At 54.6% G+C, this 18,150-nt stretch overlaps 1 protein-coding gene across 1 annotated transcript in view; it reads left to right on the top strand.

Moving 5' to 3' along the window:
* The window catches only part of COL28A1 (collagen type XXVIII alpha 1 chain), a 91,976-nt gene that overhangs the window by 40,466 nt on the left and 33,360 nt on the right, over positions 1-18,150 (top strand). The window contains exons 17-28 of the mRNA XM_069094407.1: positions 704-772; positions 1,350-1,418; positions 2,992-3,063; positions 3,999-4,067; positions 5,346-5,417; positions 7,653-7,721; positions 8,415-8,483; positions 9,911-9,979; positions 10,952-11,020; positions 15,581-15,649; positions 17,260-17,328; positions 17,918-17,986. Of these exons, the coding sequence (XP_068950508.1) occupies positions 704-772; positions 1,350-1,418; positions 2,992-3,063; positions 3,999-4,067; positions 5,346-5,417; positions 7,653-7,721; positions 8,415-8,483; positions 9,911-9,979; positions 10,952-11,020; positions 15,581-15,649; positions 17,260-17,328; positions 17,918-17,986 (834 nt within the window). The remainder of the gene's footprint in view (positions 1-703; positions 773-1,349; positions 1,419-2,991; positions 3,064-3,998; positions 4,068-5,345; positions 5,418-7,652; positions 7,722-8,414; positions 8,484-9,910; positions 9,980-10,951; positions 11,021-15,580; positions 15,650-17,259; positions 17,329-17,917; positions 17,987-18,150) is intronic.

The following is an 18,150-nucleotide window of genomic DNA, read 5'->3' on the forward strand; positions in this document are numbered from 1 at the left end:
TTTAGATGATTCTCTCTCCTGAGCTGTATGTCTGTACTCATCTCCAGCTGCCTGCTGCACAGCTCCATCCCCAAATCCCTCCCAGGGCACCTATCTTCCCTAACCTCAGCCCTCCTCCCAGGCTGCCTGTTTCTGAGAACACTGTTGCCCTTCCAGACATTCCTTCCTCTTCACTTTCCTCTGCCCGGCGCATAGTAGGGACTATGTCAGGGCAAATCTTCCTGTCCCACACTATCTCTCACTCTGTCCCCTTCTTAGCACTCCCACAGCGCAGGACCTGCCTGATTTTGTTTCTCTGTCCCCCAACATGTAGAACAGAGCCTGGCACCCAGAAGGGTTCAATAAATGCTTGTTGAATGGGTGTGAGTAGCCTGCCCGTTGCCAGCCCCTGGCATCTTTCTGTCTCTGCCCCAGGTTCTTTGGTTCTCTTTTGGATTCTGTACAGAAAATCTTTCCAGCTGAAGACACGCATGAGCCCCCAAGCTCCAGCGTCTTTGAAGGTCTGGCTGGCCTCACATCCTGTTTAGAGTGGAGTAGACTTTTACTACTCACAGGTGCTGCACTGTCCCAGGCCCCTCAGGAGGAGGATGAAGCCAATCTTCTGAGATCATTTGTTCACTCTGGAGCCTGCACTCGTCCCCAGGAGGGGAAACTGGCCCACTAATCTCTTTGTAGCCTAAACACTTTTCTTTTTCTTTGAAAGGGAATCCAAGGTCCAAGCGGCCCGCCTGGCCCCCAAGGACCCCCAGGCCAGGGCTCTCCTGGTCCCAAGGTAAGGTCCTAAACAAGAGAAGATTTTAGTTGAAGTCAGTAAGCTGCCAGCTGCCAGTGCCCATGAACACTCAACTGGGAAGGCAGGAAGTAGCCATTTAAAACCATCAGCTTCCCCGACACAACTCTTGTGGAGTCTACCCAAAAGCTGGCATTTGTGATCCACAGGAGCTTTGCCTTTATTGGACCCTTGAAGATGCCTTGTCTGCTGCTCTGGGCTCCTCCTGACTGAGCCATCTTATAGCCCAGGCTGACATCAGTAACGGTGACAAGGAGTGGGTCTAAGGCCCCTCCAGTGTCTGCTGCCAGGATTGTAGGCAGAGAAACACAAGGGCTTTTCTTCTTCTATGTGCTGGGGAATCACAATTGTCCTTTTGTTTAAACATGTGAGTGCCTTCACTCGGGCCTCTTCTCTTTCCTCTGGAGATCAGGGACAGGAATGTTGTATGATAGCTATGAAGGCTGTCAGAGACTTCTGGAAGACACACAGAGATAAGGCTAAAAGCAGCCTGGAGCTCCCAGGGACCCCTGATTTCTCACCCCCAGAACTCAGTTGATATCTGCTCTTTCCTTTCCAGGGAGAAGTGGGTCAGCCTGGACCCACTGGGCTTCGGGGACCAGCAGGAATTGGAATCCCAGGTCCAAAGGTGAGTGTGTAGCAGACTTCCCTGTTTCCAGAGTGGTCACTTGGGGTTGGAGAGGGATTTATTCATGTCTACAGGTACCACAGCCCTTCCTAGGGCCATGTTTATTTATGGTGCCCGTGAAGTCCACTGCTATTTGTCTTTATGTTCAAAGCATATATGATCCTCTATAGTGATGTGGTCTGTGGCAGAGGGGCTATCCCAGTACTTGGGTTAGAGCATGTCTTCCAGTATTGGGATATCCCAGGGCTTCAGTGGTCCCCTCTGCTCCTTGATGGCCTTACTGCCAGCTCCCCTCCTGAGATCTGGAATGTGTCCAAAGGCTCCTAGGCACAGGGGCCTTGGACGTGGCTCTATTTGTCATCAAAGGCCTGCTACTGACTGGCTTACTTGTAAATAGGTGTGATAAGACTTATGTAGATTCAGGTCAAAGGACAGGGGGGAGAAAATAAACATTTTCAATGGATTTAGAGAGAATCCATCTAATTCAGCACCCCCATTTTGCAGAGGAGCAGGCTGAGGCCTGGAGTAGGGAAAGGGACTTTCCCAAGGTCACACAGCTAGTAGACAGCAGAGGAGATCTGAGTCTGGGCCTTCTGCCTCTGAATCTCTCCATTAAACGACCCTGCCCTCTTTGAATGGCAGGGAGGAGCCAGGAACAGAGGGCTGATCTCATGGCAAGATTCCTGGTTTGGGTTCAGCTTTGTAGAAGGCACGGAGCCTAGGCCAAATGGAAGATGGGATCTGATTAAGAACTGAAAGTGGGCTCCATTGGTCTCCTCTGACCTTCCCTACTACCCACAAGGGAGTCAGGGCAAAGATTCTGGGGCCCATCTTCTAGGTAAGCCACTTGCCCACAGTCCCACAGCTGAGGATGGTCAGAGCCAGACCAGGAACCCACTTAACCCCACTCTTGGTGCAACCCTAGAGCCTGAAGGGTCTGGAGACACTCCCCCTGCCCTCCCCTGGGTGCAGGGCACTGAGCTCCACCAAAGAGGAGGGACCCTCACACCCCTGGGACTGGGGACTTGAGTCACAGGCCTCATGATATCAGGGTGCATTTCTGTATCAATTTCTGTGGAAGTTCATCTGATTCTCCCAACAGTCCTAGGAAGGAGATGCTATGCTTCTCTCCACTTTACAGATGAGGAAACTGAGCCTGAGAGGGATTAAGAGACTTTCCCAGGCCCTAAGAAGTGTCTAGGGCAGGCAGGATTTAAATGCAGGCTTTCTTGGTTCCACCCTCTGCCCACCGCCCCACCCAGCAGCTTCATTCCATTGTCTATTAATAAGGAAGAGGGGCCATAGGCATGGCCCCATGCATCCATTCCCCCTCTTCTGCCCATTTTACAGATCAAAGGTCACAAAATCTAGAACCAAGGAATCAGCAGGGGCCCAGGGGCCTTTCATCCGCCTCTAACCTAAAGAACCCAATGTTCCAAGAGGGAAGCCAGCATTTGATTGGAGACCTTGGCAGGGGTGGGGCTGGTCTTGAGGGAGGAGGGAGGCTCAGGTGCTCAGTGGTCCCTCTCTGGCCATCAGGAGCTCAACGTGCAACTCTTTCCTTGCCCACTAGGGGGAGCCAGGGTCTGTGGGGCTGCCCGGGCAGCCAGGACCCCCAGGAGAAGATGGAGCTGGGGGCAAGAAGGTAACACCCGCTTCCTTAGTTTCTGGGAAGCAGCCGCGGAGCCCCCGCCCCCGAGCCCGGCCGGGGTCAGCCAGCCAAAGGCTCGGCCCAAAGAGAAGGCCCGTTCTGGCCCTGGGTCCGCCGTGCTCGTGAGCTGAGCCCAGCTGAGAGCCGGCAGGGTCTAGACGGCAGGTGGGGGAGCGCAGCCCAATTATCCAGAGAGTGGGCGCCGGGGCCTCCCCCAGAGGGTCCAGGTGCCTCTGACGCGAGGCGGGGCTCCCACGGGGAGTGCCCCAGCTGTCCCCATTTCATGTGGCCTCCCCAGAGGAAGTGACCTCATGAGATCCTAGATCTTCAGTGAGTGGGGACCTCACAGGCCTTTAGTGCAGCTCCAGCCTCGGCCAATGAGGAGGCCAAAGCCCAAAGACAGTGAATGTCTTGGCCAATGTTGCACGTTTGTAAGTGGCAAAGCTGGGATGGCAACTGAGGTCCTCTGACTCCAAGTAGTATGGGGGAGGAGGAGGTGGAAGAGGAAGGAGAGGAAAGGGGAGGGGAGGGAGGAAGGAAAGAAAGAAGGAAAGAAAGAAGGAAAGGAAGGAAGGAAGGAAGGAAGGAAAGTGTTGTGGGGGAAAGGAGGAGTAAACAGGCAGAAGGAAGTACTGACCAGGGGAGACTGGTAAAGAGAGCCATCGCTGGTTAAGCTCAGGATTTCTTAGACTATTTCCCAACATCCTCATTTCCTTGGTCACAGCACAGCATCCTCTGCTGTTTGGGACCTTCTGACCCTGCCTGGTCCTTGGCCATTGGTTACTTTACTTTGGCCAGATTTGTGAACTTTCCCAAATTCTGCTCAGTCCCAGAGTGAAGGCTTGGCCCAGGCCGCTCATCAGTAGGGGCTGGTTATGGGGCCCCTGGTCAGCAGAGTTAGCCCCTAACACCAAGGTTTTTACTTCTAGGGGGAAGTCGGACTTCCAGGGGTGAGAGGCCCAGAAGGAGCCCCTGGCAAAGGACAGCCTGGCCCAAAGGTATTCACAGGCTGGCTTCTGGCCACTCCAGGGATGTGCGCTGCTCAGGGCTAATTTGAGTGGTCCTCTTGTTGGCTACAGGGAATGATGAGGAAGGAGGAGTCAGAAAGAGCCACAATCACCTCTTCTGATTCCCTTCTCTTCACTGGTGCAGATCGCCTCCCCTGCCCCCCACCCCGCACCCCCCTCTCTCCCCCTGGCCCTGCCTCCCTGGCCTTAGTCCATGTTCTCTCAGGAATCCTCCCAGTGTGCTGGAGAGACATCTGCCAGGTTGGTCTCAGCCTCACAATGTCTCTGGGTGACCTTTCCTGCTGACATCTTGCCCTGTTACAGTTTTGAGTCTTCACAGATAACAGGCCACACTTTCCCATGTGCCCTTTGGACATCACCCTTCAGCTGGTCCAGGGTTCACCTGCCCCTCAGTCCTTCAGGGCCTGCCCAGCACTGAGCATCCCTGGAGGGGAACAGTATAAAGAAGACAGGGCTTGGGCTCAGAGAACAGCTGGGGATTGTTGAAAGTCCTGCCTGAGTCCCCAGAGCAATACAGCCCCCTCTCCTGATCCTGCTCAGGTCTGGTCCCCATCCATTCCTCCATCCATCCCTCTGTCCATCCATCATTCCATCCATCCATCCATCCCTCTGTCCATCTGCCCATCCATCCATCCATCCCTCTGTCCATCCATCCATCCATCCCTCTGTCTATCCCTCTGTCCATCCATCCATCCCTCCATCCATCCATCCATCCATCCATCTATCTCTCCTGTCTCTCTCTCCCTATTTCTCTCTCTTTACCTTTCTCTATTCTGTCTTTCTCTTGTAAGGGGTAAGACTGGAAAAGTAGGAGGCAGGGAGATAGTGAAGGGCCTCAAGTGCCGGAGGATTGTATATGTGATCCTGGAGATGAGAAGCACTCACTGGAACTTCTTGATGAGGGAGGTCACTTGGTCGCTGTTGCGACTCTTGGTGACCCCCTCTGGACTTTTCTTGGCAGAGATACTAGAATGGTTTTAGCCATTTCCTTCTCCAGCTCATTTTACAGATGAGAAGCTGAGGCAAATGGGGTGAAGTGACTTGGCCAGGGTCACCCAGCTGGGAGGTATCTGGTGCTGGACTTGAACTCAGGTCCTCCTGACTCCAGGCCCAGTGCTCTGTGCACTGTACCACCTGGCTGCCCTGGCCACATGGTGACTTTGACAACTGAGTGGAGGGTAAGCCTGATGTGTGTCCACAAGTGTCGCTGGTCATGGGACATTCACACTTTTCATTCTTGTATTTCAGGGTGACGAGGGAAAGAAAGGGAGCAAGGGCAACGTGGGGGAGAAGGGCGTGGAGGGCGCACAGGGGCCCAAGGTATGTCGGGCACTTGGGGTGGAGCTGGGGCTCCCTTAGAGCCGGGACCGAGGCACAGCTCTCCCCACTGGGCAGAAAGAAAATCAGACAGGGAGTCTGAGCAACGGCTGGCATCTCCTGAGCCCCCACTCCATGCCTCCAAGCAGACTGATGCACAGCTGGGCTGGGCACTCCGTCCCCTAGCGAAATTGCTGGGCACTGAAGGGTACAAAGACTATGGAAAAACAGGCCGCCCTGTCCTCAGGGAGCTTTCATTTCACTGGGGAAAACAGAGAACTCAATACAAGCTCCTGTCTGGGCTGGGGGAGCAGGGGAGTAAAGCCTGAGCTGAGCCTGGGAGCTTTAGCCTGGACCTGGGGGGGTCCAGGAGGAGGTCACAGGTTCAGGGGAGTGTCTCAGGCATGAGGGGTGGTCTGTGACAGACTAAGGAGGAAGATGGAAGGGTAGGCTGGCTTGGCTGAGACGTCCAAAGTGTCCAGATCTATTTAACAAGCGTGGAGGCCAGACCCCAAACCCTGGTGAAAACCATGGTTAAACTAATGGAGGCCCAGCAGACCTGTCTGAGCTAAGGGATCCTTGGCTGCCAGCCGCTGCCCACTTACCTCTCTTGCTGTACAAATGAGCCCCAAGAAGGGCCTGAATTTTAAAGGCAGAATCACGCAAGCTGGTAGAGGGGCATGAGAGGCCAGTCCCTCTGATGACCTGTTCCAGACCCAGAGCTAGGGACAGATGCCTGGGACAGACTCCATTGACTTGGGTAGGGGCAGCCCCAGAGATTAGTGGGTACAGGTTGCCCTGGCCCCCACCATGTCAGTGTCCAGGGACAAAGCCCCCAGCATTCTACACAGCTCAGTTCTGTCAGTGGACTGGAGTTTTCCAAGCCTCCAGAGCTGATGATATGGTAGGATAGAGAATTACCATAGGCTCAGCTACTCCCATGGCCTGACCCAAACTTCAGTTAAAATGGGAGTTTCCAAAGCACGATTTCCTCTGTGTCTCTGACTTCGCTACCTGACAGTTCAGCTGGAATGATCTCATCTGACAAAAGGAGCTGTTAAGTGGGCAGGGCATCTGTAACCTCTGCCAAGCTCTCACCTGTAAAATGGCTTGGGTGCTCCTAGACATTGGGCACCTGCCTCCCACTGTTGGGCCATGGTTCAGGGTGGGCAGATGAGGCTGATGCTCAGGGCAGAGCTGATTTCAGACCTGGACTGGCAGCCTAGACAGAGCTGTTACCAGAAGATTGACTCAGGCCATAGAGGGACAGGCTTGGACCAGTCAGAGGCCTCCAGAGTCACTCCTTGGGGAACAAGGAGTTCTCTGGAAACACTGGCCGATAGCAGGAAGGTGGGGAGGCAGCGTGAGCCCAGGGACACGTACCTATGGTGGGCCAGAACATTATCAAGGCTGGCTCTGGCCCTGCGCTGACCTGCAGCAGAATCTTTGGGGTCTGTTGAGAGGGGTCCCTTGGGCTGGACCAGTTTGGGATGTCCCTGGCCTTCCAGACAAGGTTAGATTTCATGGTGCTGAGAAGCTCCCCAGCTGGAGGCAGAATTGTGCGCCGCTCCCAGGCACACGTAGGCAGCTTGTCTTCTATAGCCCACCTTCTCCAGTCTGTGCTGCTGAACGGCAGAACACCTCAGTGCCACTTTAGCACAACCCTCTTTTACAGAAGAGGAAACTCAGGCTCAGAATGTTGAAAGGCTTGCCCAGGGTGGCCTGGCTGTCAAGGGCCGTTGGCTCCACCAGCCAGGCCCTGCCCAGCTCTCTGGGCCTGGGAGAGCAGAAACAGCCCCCACTCGACAGCTACAGTTCGCTCCCTGTGGATTTCCTGGGCCACGCTCTCCAGGTGTCCCTGGCAGTTAGTTGGCCACTTTAGCCGGACATGGCACAGACCAAACCTTCGGTTCTCCTTTTTTCCGGCACAGTGAATCAGGAGGACTGGCTTCAATGGCCTCCGAGGCCCTTTCTAGATCTAGACCAGGGATGGGGCCCTCCAGGTCAGGAAGTATGGCCCTTTGAATCCAAACTTCACAGAACAAATCCCCTTCGTAAAAGGATTGGTTCTGTAGAACTTGGACTCAGCCAAAGGCCCACACCCAAGGACCTAGAAAGCCACATGTGGCCTCAGGCCAAAGGTTCCCCACCCCTGACTAGACCCTCAGGAGTTTCTCACATTGGTGCAGAGCTTTCAGACCTTTGTTAAGGGGGGTCTTCTGGTTTTGTCACATGCAGGGTGAGCCTGGCATTATGGGACCCTTTGGCATCCCTGGGGCATCAATCCAAGGACCTCCTGGGCCAAAGGTACAGACGTTCTCCTGGTTGTTGGAGATGAAGGGAGGTCTGAGCCCTTTGGAGGAAGGGGCTGGGCAAGGGCTGCCCCCAACCACAGGCTCTAGCTGGCCTGAGGAGACCCAGAGACAGTTGGGAACATGCCTGAAGCATGGCCTCGCTCTCTCTGGATCTTGAGTCTCCCCTGCTGGGATGACAGCCTGTGGATTCTCCAGGAGCCTAGGTGCTTACTGTGGCCATTTCTAAGACTGAAAATGGGAGATTTTTCTCTCTCCTGCCTGGGGAGGGGGTGATGCTGTAAGCTCCATCCAGCTGACTCTTTATGAGCCCACAGAAGACAGATGTGGGGTGAAGAGGCCCCAGTCCCCTGGCAGCTCATCAGGCCTGGAAGGGCAGGAGCGGAAGCATCAGCAGCCCCATGGGTCCAGTGAGAAATGGGCCCAGAAAAGGCTTGCTTTGGTCACCTCACCCCTTCAGTCTGGGCCTAGAGCTTCCTGGACCCTGGCTCAGGTCTTGCTCTGCAACCCCATTTGGTCTTTCTCAAGCCCATCAATAGATGCCCCTTGCTTTGCACCTTGTCTTCCTAGGCTGTGGTCAGCCCTCAGGCCTTCCCAGGCTCATGGCCTCAGAGGATGTGGCCCTGCCCACCTTCCCCGGGGCCCAGACACCTGGGCAGTGAATAACAGGGTGTGTTTGTGTGTGCAGGGAGACAGAGGAGAGATCGGGAGGCCAGGCTTCAAAGGAGAACCCGGACTTTCCATCCGAGGCCCCAAGGTACTGCTCAGTCCCATTGCCTCTCCCTCCTTCCACCTCACTGTTCTGGGCAGAATGGCTCGTCTGTCTAGATGGCCAGAGGAAAGGAAAATCCACCCTCACCCCTGTGCTGTGCTGGGGGGACAGAGGAAAGAGGAGTCAGGAAGGCCTGAGTTCAAATCCTGCCCCGGACGCTGGCCCTGTGACCCAGGATAAGTCACATTACCTCTGCCTCAGCAGCACAACTCGCTCCTCCCAGCGTTGTGAGAATGAACGGGGACAATCACGGTGGGATTCTGGATCAATGCTCTTACTGCTGGCCCTGGGCAGCTGCTGCTCCCAAGCTTTGACTCCTTGGGTGGAACTCAGTCGTGATTACGCACTCTGAGGTTTGCAAAACACAACAAAAGTTTTTTTTAAATTTGCCCCTCACTCACCTTTCTGCCTCTCCATGACCCCATCCAGGGTTTTCTGGGCAGAGACACTGGAGGGGTTTTAGCCATTTCTTTCTCCAGCTCATTTTACAGATGAGGAAACTGAGGCACACAGGGTGAAGTGACTTGTCCAGGGTCACACAGCTAGGGAATGTCTGAGGTTGGATTTGAACTCAGGTAGAGGAGTTTTGATTCCAAGCCTAGTACTCTGTGCACTATGGCACCCCCTGGCTGCCTCACCCTAGAAGGTAGGCTCTGTTATTAGTATCATTTTATAGATGGGGATACTGAGGCTGAGAGAGGGTAAGGGACATGTCAGATGGGCTTCCCTTTGCCTTCCCTTCCCCCCGCTGCCATTTTGTAACGTAGAGAGACATGTTCCAGCCCTGGTCCCTCTCCTCTGCCTTTCCTAAGGTCTAATGCAAAGGGGACAGCTGGTCAGAGCTCCCAGCCCGGGGCTGGGGCAGGCTGGGGCAGCCTGGGGCAGCACTGCCCCGGCCCCCTTCACCACTTTTCTGCCCGAGGACCACACCTCACATCACAGTTTTGGATCAGCCCATCTGTGGGAACCTGGCCACTGCAGATAGGAGCTGCACGGACTCTGGCCACTGCGGGAAGGGGCCCCTCACCTGCCGTTGTCACCGTGGCTCAGAAGCTTTAAAGCTTTAAAATTCCTAGATTTTAGAATTTCTGATCTAACTTTACAACTCAGAATGTCTCATCTCTACTTCCAGAGAACGGCTGGGCTCGGACAATCCAAGCCCAGAGGCTTGGGGGCTGGCTCCCTCTGCTCTCCTGAACTCCCCATTTCAGCTCCTGCCCCATTGACTCTGAAGGAGCCCACCTGGGGCCTGGTGGCATCTCCAGGAGGCCCATTGACCGGGCCTTGGCAGGCTTCCTGCACATTATTCTTTGGGGTAGACTCTGACAAGACTGTCTGGAACTCAGGCTTGTCGTAAAGGAGCGTTGATGATGGGGTCACTGATGGAGTGTGTGCTCTCCGATTCTCCCCAGGGTGTCCAAGGTCCTCAAGGCCCCGAGGGCGCCCCAGGCCCCAAAGGCGATGGTTATCCTGGGGCAGCTGTAAGTTCTGAAGCTCCTTTTCCTTCCATCCTGAGAGGGGAGGGGGGATCTCTGGCTGAAGAATTAGTGGGAACCAAAGTGGATTCTAGGTGGCCTGAGGGCTGCAGGGTCTTAGGCTTAGCAAAGCAGGCACATGGAAGAACTGAGGGGGCAAGATGCTGTAAAGAGAGGACCTACCTTTCTGAATGGGCTGGGCCCAGAGATCTAGAGCCTTGGATGGCTCCTGGAGCCCCTGGGGGGAGCTCTGCCTCTATCTTAGCAGTCCCCCCCATGGGGCCCTGCCTCTGTCCTAGCCCCTCTGGGGAGACCCCTGCCTCTGTCCTAGCCCCCCTACCACCCATGCCATGAGATTCTTGCCCAAGTCTCTGTAAATGCTCCAAATTAAATCTATCCCACGTGCTGGGAGCTGCTCTTTGTGGCCAACTTTCTAAAAACAAAAATTAAAATGGAGAAGATGATAAGAAATATTTTCCTAAGAAGGGAAACTATTATCCATCTATCAACCTCATCTGAGGGGAAATTGCAGCATCCAAAGAGAGCGGGTGTCTTCGAAGGCTCCAGGCGGCTCCCACCAACCCCCAGGGGGCCTATCAATGGACCCTCTGGGCTGCTCAGAACCACCAGGACAAGGCTTATGTTCCCCGAGCCATCATTGCTTGTATTTAGAGTCTGATTGGCTGAGGCTGCATCCACCACCCCGAGTCTCCCCAGCTTCTGGGAACCCGGCCCTTCCCTCCAGGTGGGCTCCAGCCGGCTCTAAAGCCAGTCTGGTCCTGCCTCTGTGCCCTGATCCTTAGCACGGTGCTTGGCACATGGCCCGTACTGAATGCGGCCCTGGTGCTTTTGAGGGGAGGCAGGACTCCACAGGAAAGAGATCGTGGGCTGCACCCACAGGAAGCAGGCCAGTCCCTGACTAAGCCTCGGGCAGCAGGTTGGGGAGACATCATTCTTTTTGTCCTTGTTTCACATCAGGGACCTCGAGGACTCCCGGGCCCCCCTGGACCCATGGGCTTACGGGGCATAGGAGACGCTGGAGCGAAGGTAAGGAAGGCGGCGGCCCCGCGTTCAGATGACCTCTCCGGGGTCCTGCGGGCCGCTTGTCCGACCCCACAGGGGCTCTCCACCGTGGGCTGAGGCTCGGGTCCTAACCTGTCCAGGGCCCCGTGTGCCACCTCTCTGTGTCCCCCACCCGACTTCGCCTTTCTTGGCCTTCCTGGCTCGTTCCTCAAAAGCCTGGGGATGTCCGGGGCTTAGGTGTGTGTTGGGGTGGGAGGGAGAGGAGGGGAGCTGGATGGAATCAGGCGACGTTTTCACGGGAAGGATGGTGCTCCCGGCACTGGCTGCGGTGGCCGCAGGCCCTGGGGCAGTCACACCACGAGCTTGTAGTTCAGTCATTCAGCTGGGTCTGACTCCCCCAAGAGCCTGGGTGAGGTTCTCTTGCCAAAGATACTGGAGCGCTCGCCATTTCCAGCTCCAGAGGATTAAGGCAAACAGAGGGGAAGTGAGTTACCCAGGGTAACACAGCTAGTAAATGTCTAAGGCCGGATCTTCCTGCCTCCAGACCCAGCACCTAACCGCTGAGCCTCCCCTCGGACTTCGGAGGTACGAGGTCCACATGTGAAGCCTAGCTGCGCTTTTCTCATCCACCCAGTGCGTCGACCTTCACTCACATTTGTATAAAAACATTGAGACAACATTTCCTCAAATAAGCGCCCCCCCGACGCCCAAGGCTGCTCAGAGTGGGGCTTGTCTTGGTCGGGAAGGAGGGCAGATTCCCTCTCTGGAGCCAGTGGAGGGGGGGAGGGAGGGAGCAGCCCGCATTCACACCTCTTCTCTTCGCCTCTCCCCTAATATTGCCCCCACTGAGCAGGGCGAAGCCCGGGGGTGAGCTGACGGGCAGCAGTGGCTGCCTTTCTTCTCCTGGGCTAGATGAGAGGCTAGTCAATGCTGTTGAACTGCCTGCCTCAAGGGCCAGCCCCAAGGAGCGAACTGCCAGACATTCATCCCTCAAGGGCCTGGAGCAGAGAGATGGGCAGGGGCAGGCAGGCAGCCCGGGGAAGCCGTTTGCACATCCATCTGCCTCTGCTTCTCTGTTTCCGTGTATCCATCCATCCGTCTCTCTGTCTGCCCGTCTCTATCTACTATCATCGGTCCTTCTGGTTATAGAACTTATCTGTGTTCCTGGAAGCCCCACCCCTGCCTCACCAAGGCGGCTGGAACGATGGAGTGTGGCTACCAAGAAGAATGGCTGGCTTCCTCGTCCTCCCACAGACTCTCCCGGCAGCCCGCCAGCCTCCAAGCTTGCCCTGCAGCGATTTCAGGTCCGATGGTGACACGTCGGGTTCCTCTCACCCTCCCACTTTATTTCCCTGTCTAAGCTGCCGCTGCTCAGCTTCTCCCCATAAATGCCTTGCCAGAGGAAGCCTAACCCAGGGCACAGCAGCTGCCCAGCTCCTGAGGACCCTTGGGAACAGGCTTCTTTTCCTCTGCATTTTCCCTGTGCTAATCCAGCTACATGCCTAATATCGCTTTCCCACAAATGTCCAAACGTCTTACTGCTCTGTGCTGCTTTGGTGGCTTTAAATACCACATCACTGTCTCAAAAAACCCCAAGGATCAAGCTCTTTCAGAGCACAGGATGGCTGAATAGCACCCTAGGTATCTGAACTGCCTTTGAGGGTTTGTCATGGAGGTTTGGGCCTGAAAAGGACCTGTAATTCTATTCAATTCCCTCAATTTTACAGACGGAGAAACTGAGCCTGAAAGATAGGCTCAGTGAGTTACTCAGCCCTTTGTTCTAGCAAAGAGCTTGGTCATATTTTTATTGATCTCTTTTTTTAGACACCAGTCATTCCAGTATGCTCTTTCCCAGTGAATGAACCCTCTCAAAAGGAAGAAAAGCAATTTAGTGGAAGGATTGGTCACAGCAACTCTGGGGGAAGCAGGCCCTCATCCCAGATTCTTCAGGACAGTCCTGGCTTCAAAAAAGGGAAACACTCTTTTAACAAGGCTTTGAAAAAAGAATGACTTGTTAACCCAGAAGTCAGGGCCAGAGTAACTCAAGAGAGACATAGATACAGACATGGGAACAGACACAGACACAGATACAGACACGGACACGGACACAGACATGAGCCCGGGCAGAGACAATGAGAATGAACCCTCTGCCTCGAACTACCTTCCCACCACATCTGCTCTGTGAAGGTCCCTCAGACTTCTGGCGGGGCTCTTTCTTTCCAGTTACTATTTTACACTTCAAAAAGTTAAAATTTCAGCTAAAATTATAAACCAAAGGAAAAATTCCTGCCGTCCAAAGAAATTCCAAAGGAAAGAGAACGTAGAGAAGGCCCAGCTGGCTCAAACATTTGAACAGCACAGAGATGTGTGGTTTATTTTTTCAGCAGTGTGGCCCAAGTCACCCCTTGGAATGCATACCAGTGGGACATGACTTGGAGCACCAGGGAAGAAGAAGCAATTATTCCCTCTGTTGGAAATGCCAACTGAGCCCAAAAATCTGAGACCAAAAGAAATTGACTAGGGAGAATTCCGGAGTCATTGATCACTTCTGGCCAGAAGCGGGCTCCGTCCCTCCTGTGGAAGGAGGAGGAAGGAGTCCACAAGCCAAGCAAGTTTTATCCATCGGTTTGGGGCAGACGCTCCCTTCGAAGGATGGATTGGTTCATCCTCCTCTGGGCGCACCTCTCCTAATCCTACCTTATTACTAATGAGGCTCTAGTTCTAGGCCAGGCATGTTAGATAATATACATGATGCATGAGGTTCATCAAGCAAGCGCAGCAATAACCCTGGAATACTGACCCCCTCACTGGTGTGACCCAGGTCCTTATCTGGGCCTGAGGGTCCAAGGCTGCTGTCAAACCCACCTGTCACCAGCTTCTTTTCTTTTCCAGCTTTTATGTTGGTTTGGAATTCTGTGGGACCTGGGAATGCAACTTCTCTCAAGACTGCGGTCTAGTCTGCTAGCCTGGCTCTCCTCAGTAGCCTTCTTTCAGCAATTTTGCAGTCCTGTGGAAACTTAACCCTTTGCCACCTCTCACACCTCCATTTTACAGATGAAGAAACTTAAGCAAACACAGATGAGTGATTTGTCCAGGGTCACAAAGCTGTTGAGTGCCTGAGGTCAAATTTGAACTCAGGTCTTCCTGAATCCAGGGCTGCTGCTCTCTTTGCTGTGACATAGGCTGCCCCAATCAAAATCAAAGATTGAAAAAAAAAAAAGTGAAGAAAATGGAAGGGATTTCACATAAAAGATGACTGACCCGGAAAATGGTTTGAAAAGAAATGACAGGCTGACTTCTGATCTGCCCACACTGACCCTTTCCTCTGGCCCCCCCAGCTTCCCTGAGCCTCTGCCCCCATCCAGGCACTTTCCCTCTGGTCTATCTGATCTGTCCCTTCCGAAGCTTGTTGCCTCCCCCACTAGACTCAAAGCTCCCTGAGAGCAGGCATTCCCTTTTGCCTTTCTTTGAGCCCTTTCACTTAGCACAATGCCTGACACCTGGGGGAACTCTGATGGATGCAGCTGCCTTAGACTTGGCCAGCAGGGGACAAGCCTGGGACTCTGGTACAATGGAAAGAGGCCTGGCTTTGGAGTTCCAGGCCACTGTTCCCATCTTGCATCTGTGGCTGACTATCTGTGGTCTTGGACAACTCCATCCCCCGCTCTGGGCTCCAGATTCCTCATTTCTCCACTTGTGGTTCCTGGTTAGCTGATGTCCAGACTCTCCTGTCTGATGTGCTGGGGACAAGATATGAGTTGCAATGACCTCATGGTTGCCCTAGACCACACTTCTCTTGGATGATGGCGGTTCCACAATCTTGTCATGCCAGGGCACTTTCTGAACAGGCCCGGGAAGCTGTCACGTATGATGTGGCTGGTCAGGGAGAGAGGCATTAGAGAAGCTAAGAGGCCAAGGACAAAATCTGCCTGACCCTGCAGCCCAGCCCTCATGTCAGGCTGGGATTGGAGGGCTGGGTGTACGAGGGAGCAGCTTGCCTGCCCTGAACCATCTTCTTACTGCCATTTGCCCACGGTCCAGACTGCAGCACTCCCCTGACAAAGGGCAGAAGGAGACTTCTCTCGGAGCCCAGCATCCAGCAGCCAACGGCTTTCTGCATTTCCCTTCTTTCTCTGCCTGCCCCTCATTCCCAGGGTGGCCGTCCACTGGGTGCTGTAGGGGAGTCCTTCTACATGCAGGGCTGAGGAAGGGGATGCAGAGAGTGCACAAGATGGGATCTAAAAAATACTTTCTTTCCACCAATATGAACTTGTAATAACAACAGCAGCACACATGTTTAACTTGGTCCAGCTCTGGCCCTGCAGGCCCTCAGGCCTAAGGACACACTGTAACTGGGGGCAGCTGCTGAGCAGGTGGGGGGCAGGCTGGCTGGGCTGGGCATGGAGAGGAGACGTGGCAAACAACACATTCCGTCAGGGCTTGGGTACCTGGCCTGGGCCAGGCCTCAGATCTGGATGGAACCTCAGCCTGACGGCTTAAAGATGTCCTTCAGCCTGAAGTGATGTAAACTTTGTGGCTCTGTCCAGAGATACACAAATATCTCTGTCCTTGGTGTCTTTTCAGGGAGAACCTGGTGTGAGAGGCCCTCCTGGACCCTCCGGCCCTCGAGGTATAGGAAGCCAGGGACCAAAGGTCAGCATTTGGGCGATCTGGTCACTGTTTGGAAATCAGTGGGTTGTGGCCCACTGAGGGAAAAGTACTGTGGACTTGTCCCAGGACACTTTACTCTGCCTTGGGTCTTTGTCTGTTAATTCTTGGAGAAAGTAAACTTGGAGATTCTGCCCCTGACTGCCCCCCTCCCCCAGGAGCTTTAGTGAATTGATAAAGAGACCCCAGTAAGTCCAGGTCTCTTTAAACAAATTGGCTGTAGTGGCCAAGATACTGTCAAAATGACACCTTCATTGGCTGGATTTGGTTTCTAAGGCAACCGCTGAGGGCCCCTGGAGGAAGGAGGAGGAGGGAGGGGGCCTTGTGGGTGGCCAGAGGTGCCCTACATTGGCCTCCACTGGGGAGCGGCCTGAGAGGCTCAGCCTAGATGATGCAGCCAGCCTATCACACTGGCCTTAGAGGCGGTCAGTCCTGGGATGGGGGGTGAGGGGAAAGACAGAGATACAGGGAAAGAAACAGAGAGAGAGGGAGAGGGACACACACACACACACACACACACATACAGAAATGGGGCAAGAGACAGAGGTAGAGACAGAGACACAGAGAGAGACAGGTGGGGGGAAGAGAGAAGCAGAGACAGACAGAGACAGGAGAGGAGAGGAAAGCAGAGGAGGGAGGGGAATAGAGACATGGGGAAGGGGGGCTCTTTTTTCTTCCCTTTCCTCAATTCTTCCATCAGGCTTTATCTGGAAGCAGTCCCTGAGCCTGGTGCAGCAGGGCTGGGGGCCTTCAGTTAACCAGACAACCTCAGAGACTTCTTCCCTTCCCCCCAGCCAAAGCCGAACACCTGGGGGGTGGGGGGTGAGGGTTGTTCTTATTCCAAAGAAGCAGAACAAGGAAAGGTGTGAGTGTGTGTGTGGGAGAATAGCCAAGTAACCTCATAGGTCAGGTACCCACACTGTGGTGAAACACTCCAGACTGAGGGGAGCTTGGGGCAGTGAGAGCTGCCCATATACAGCTGCCGCTGGGGGTGGTGATGAGCTCCCCATCCCAGCAGAGGCTGGATGTTCAGCGGGGTGTGGGAGGGCCAGGAGGGCCTGGGAAGGCCTTGAAGGTCCCTTCTCCCTCAGAGCTGCTGCACTGTTTCTGATATCCCCACCAAGAATGCCTCTCTGCCTCCCCATTCCCCCCAAGGCAGGTCTTCACATACTTGAAGCTGGCCTCCAGGCCTCTGCCTCAACCTTCCCCTTTCCAGGCTAAACATCCCCAGCCCCCTCACCTGATTATTCTATAGCATGGGCTGGAAGGTCTTCCCATGTGGGAGTGTTGGGAGGGAGGGATATGGAGGAATTTTGGGTCTCCTGTTAAAATAGAAATCCCCCCTCCACCCCAGTTAGGCCTTATCAGTCCAAAAGCCCTTCCTTGAGAGCAGACTTTTTGAGGGAGGGGAGAATGTGAAGGCCCTGATGTGAAGCACAGTCTCATGGGTGAGAAGGGCTGCAAAGGGGGCCGAGTGAGGGGTCTTGCCTCCTTCTCAGTGTCCTCTGCTTGTCCTGATCAGAGACAAGGGTGGTGTTGGGGGAGAGGGGTCAGAGACTGCTGTTTCTTGATCCCTTACCCTTTCTCTCTAACAGGGTGCCCTTGGGCAGAAAGGTCTGCCTGGGCCTCCGGGCCCCCCAGGCTACGGCACACAAGGTGTAAAAGTGAGTAAGCTGGACATGCCTCCTGCCTGGGTGCTTTCCCAGGGCCCAAGGAGATGGGGGTGGGGGCTGCAGGGTCCTTAGCAGGACTGGGGCATCCTGGCTTGGGAAGAAAACACTAGCTTTAGGTAGGACACAAGCTGCTTAGTGAAGGGCCCAACCCAAAGCTTGTGAGTGGTTCCAGGTTGCCTCCCCGTGTGTGTCCTGGCCCCCTAAACTCATTCTAAGGGGGCCTGCTTTGTATTCAGAGCCTCAAATGACCCAGTCGCCCCCCTGCCCCACTGATCTCAGTATCTGGGACCGTTTTAGGCGCTGAGGCCTCTAGAACCCCAGCAGAGGTGATAGTCCCTGGCAGTGGCCCCCGCCAATCATTCACATACTGATGATCAAACACTTAGCCTAGAAACGTTTAAATGAGAAGGGGACATACCGTGCCCCCCCAAGGCTGACTTCCTGTCTAAGTCAATCCAGCAGATATTGATGGAGAAGCTGCCGTGCGCAAGGCACAATGACAGTCTCCCAGAAGGACAGAGGCACACAAAGCTCCCATCCTTGGACAGTGAAAACACTTTCTCTTTCTCTGTCGTTGCAGGGGGAGCAGGGCCCCCAGGGCCCCCAGGGCCAGAAGGGTGCCTTGGGCCACAGTCTGCCGGGCCAGAAGGTGAGCCCCGGTCACCCCGGCCCACATTGCTTTTCTTGCTCTCTTTTCTTTCCATTTTAGCAAAACCCAAGGCCTGAACCGGAGATGCTTCCCCTTCAAAGCTCCTGCTAAACTTCATCCTGCCCTTCTGTGTCAGAGCCTGGGAAAGAGGGGAGCTAGAGGAG

The sequence above is a fragment of the Petaurus breviceps genome, unplaced genomic scaffold (genome assembly GCF_028583685.1).
Source record: "Petaurus breviceps papuanus isolate PSGF00001 unplaced genomic scaffold, PetGlider_PUasm1.0 218, whole genome shotgun sequence".
NCBI lineage: Eukaryota > Metazoa > Chordata > Mammalia > Diprotodontia > Petauridae > Petaurus > Petaurus breviceps.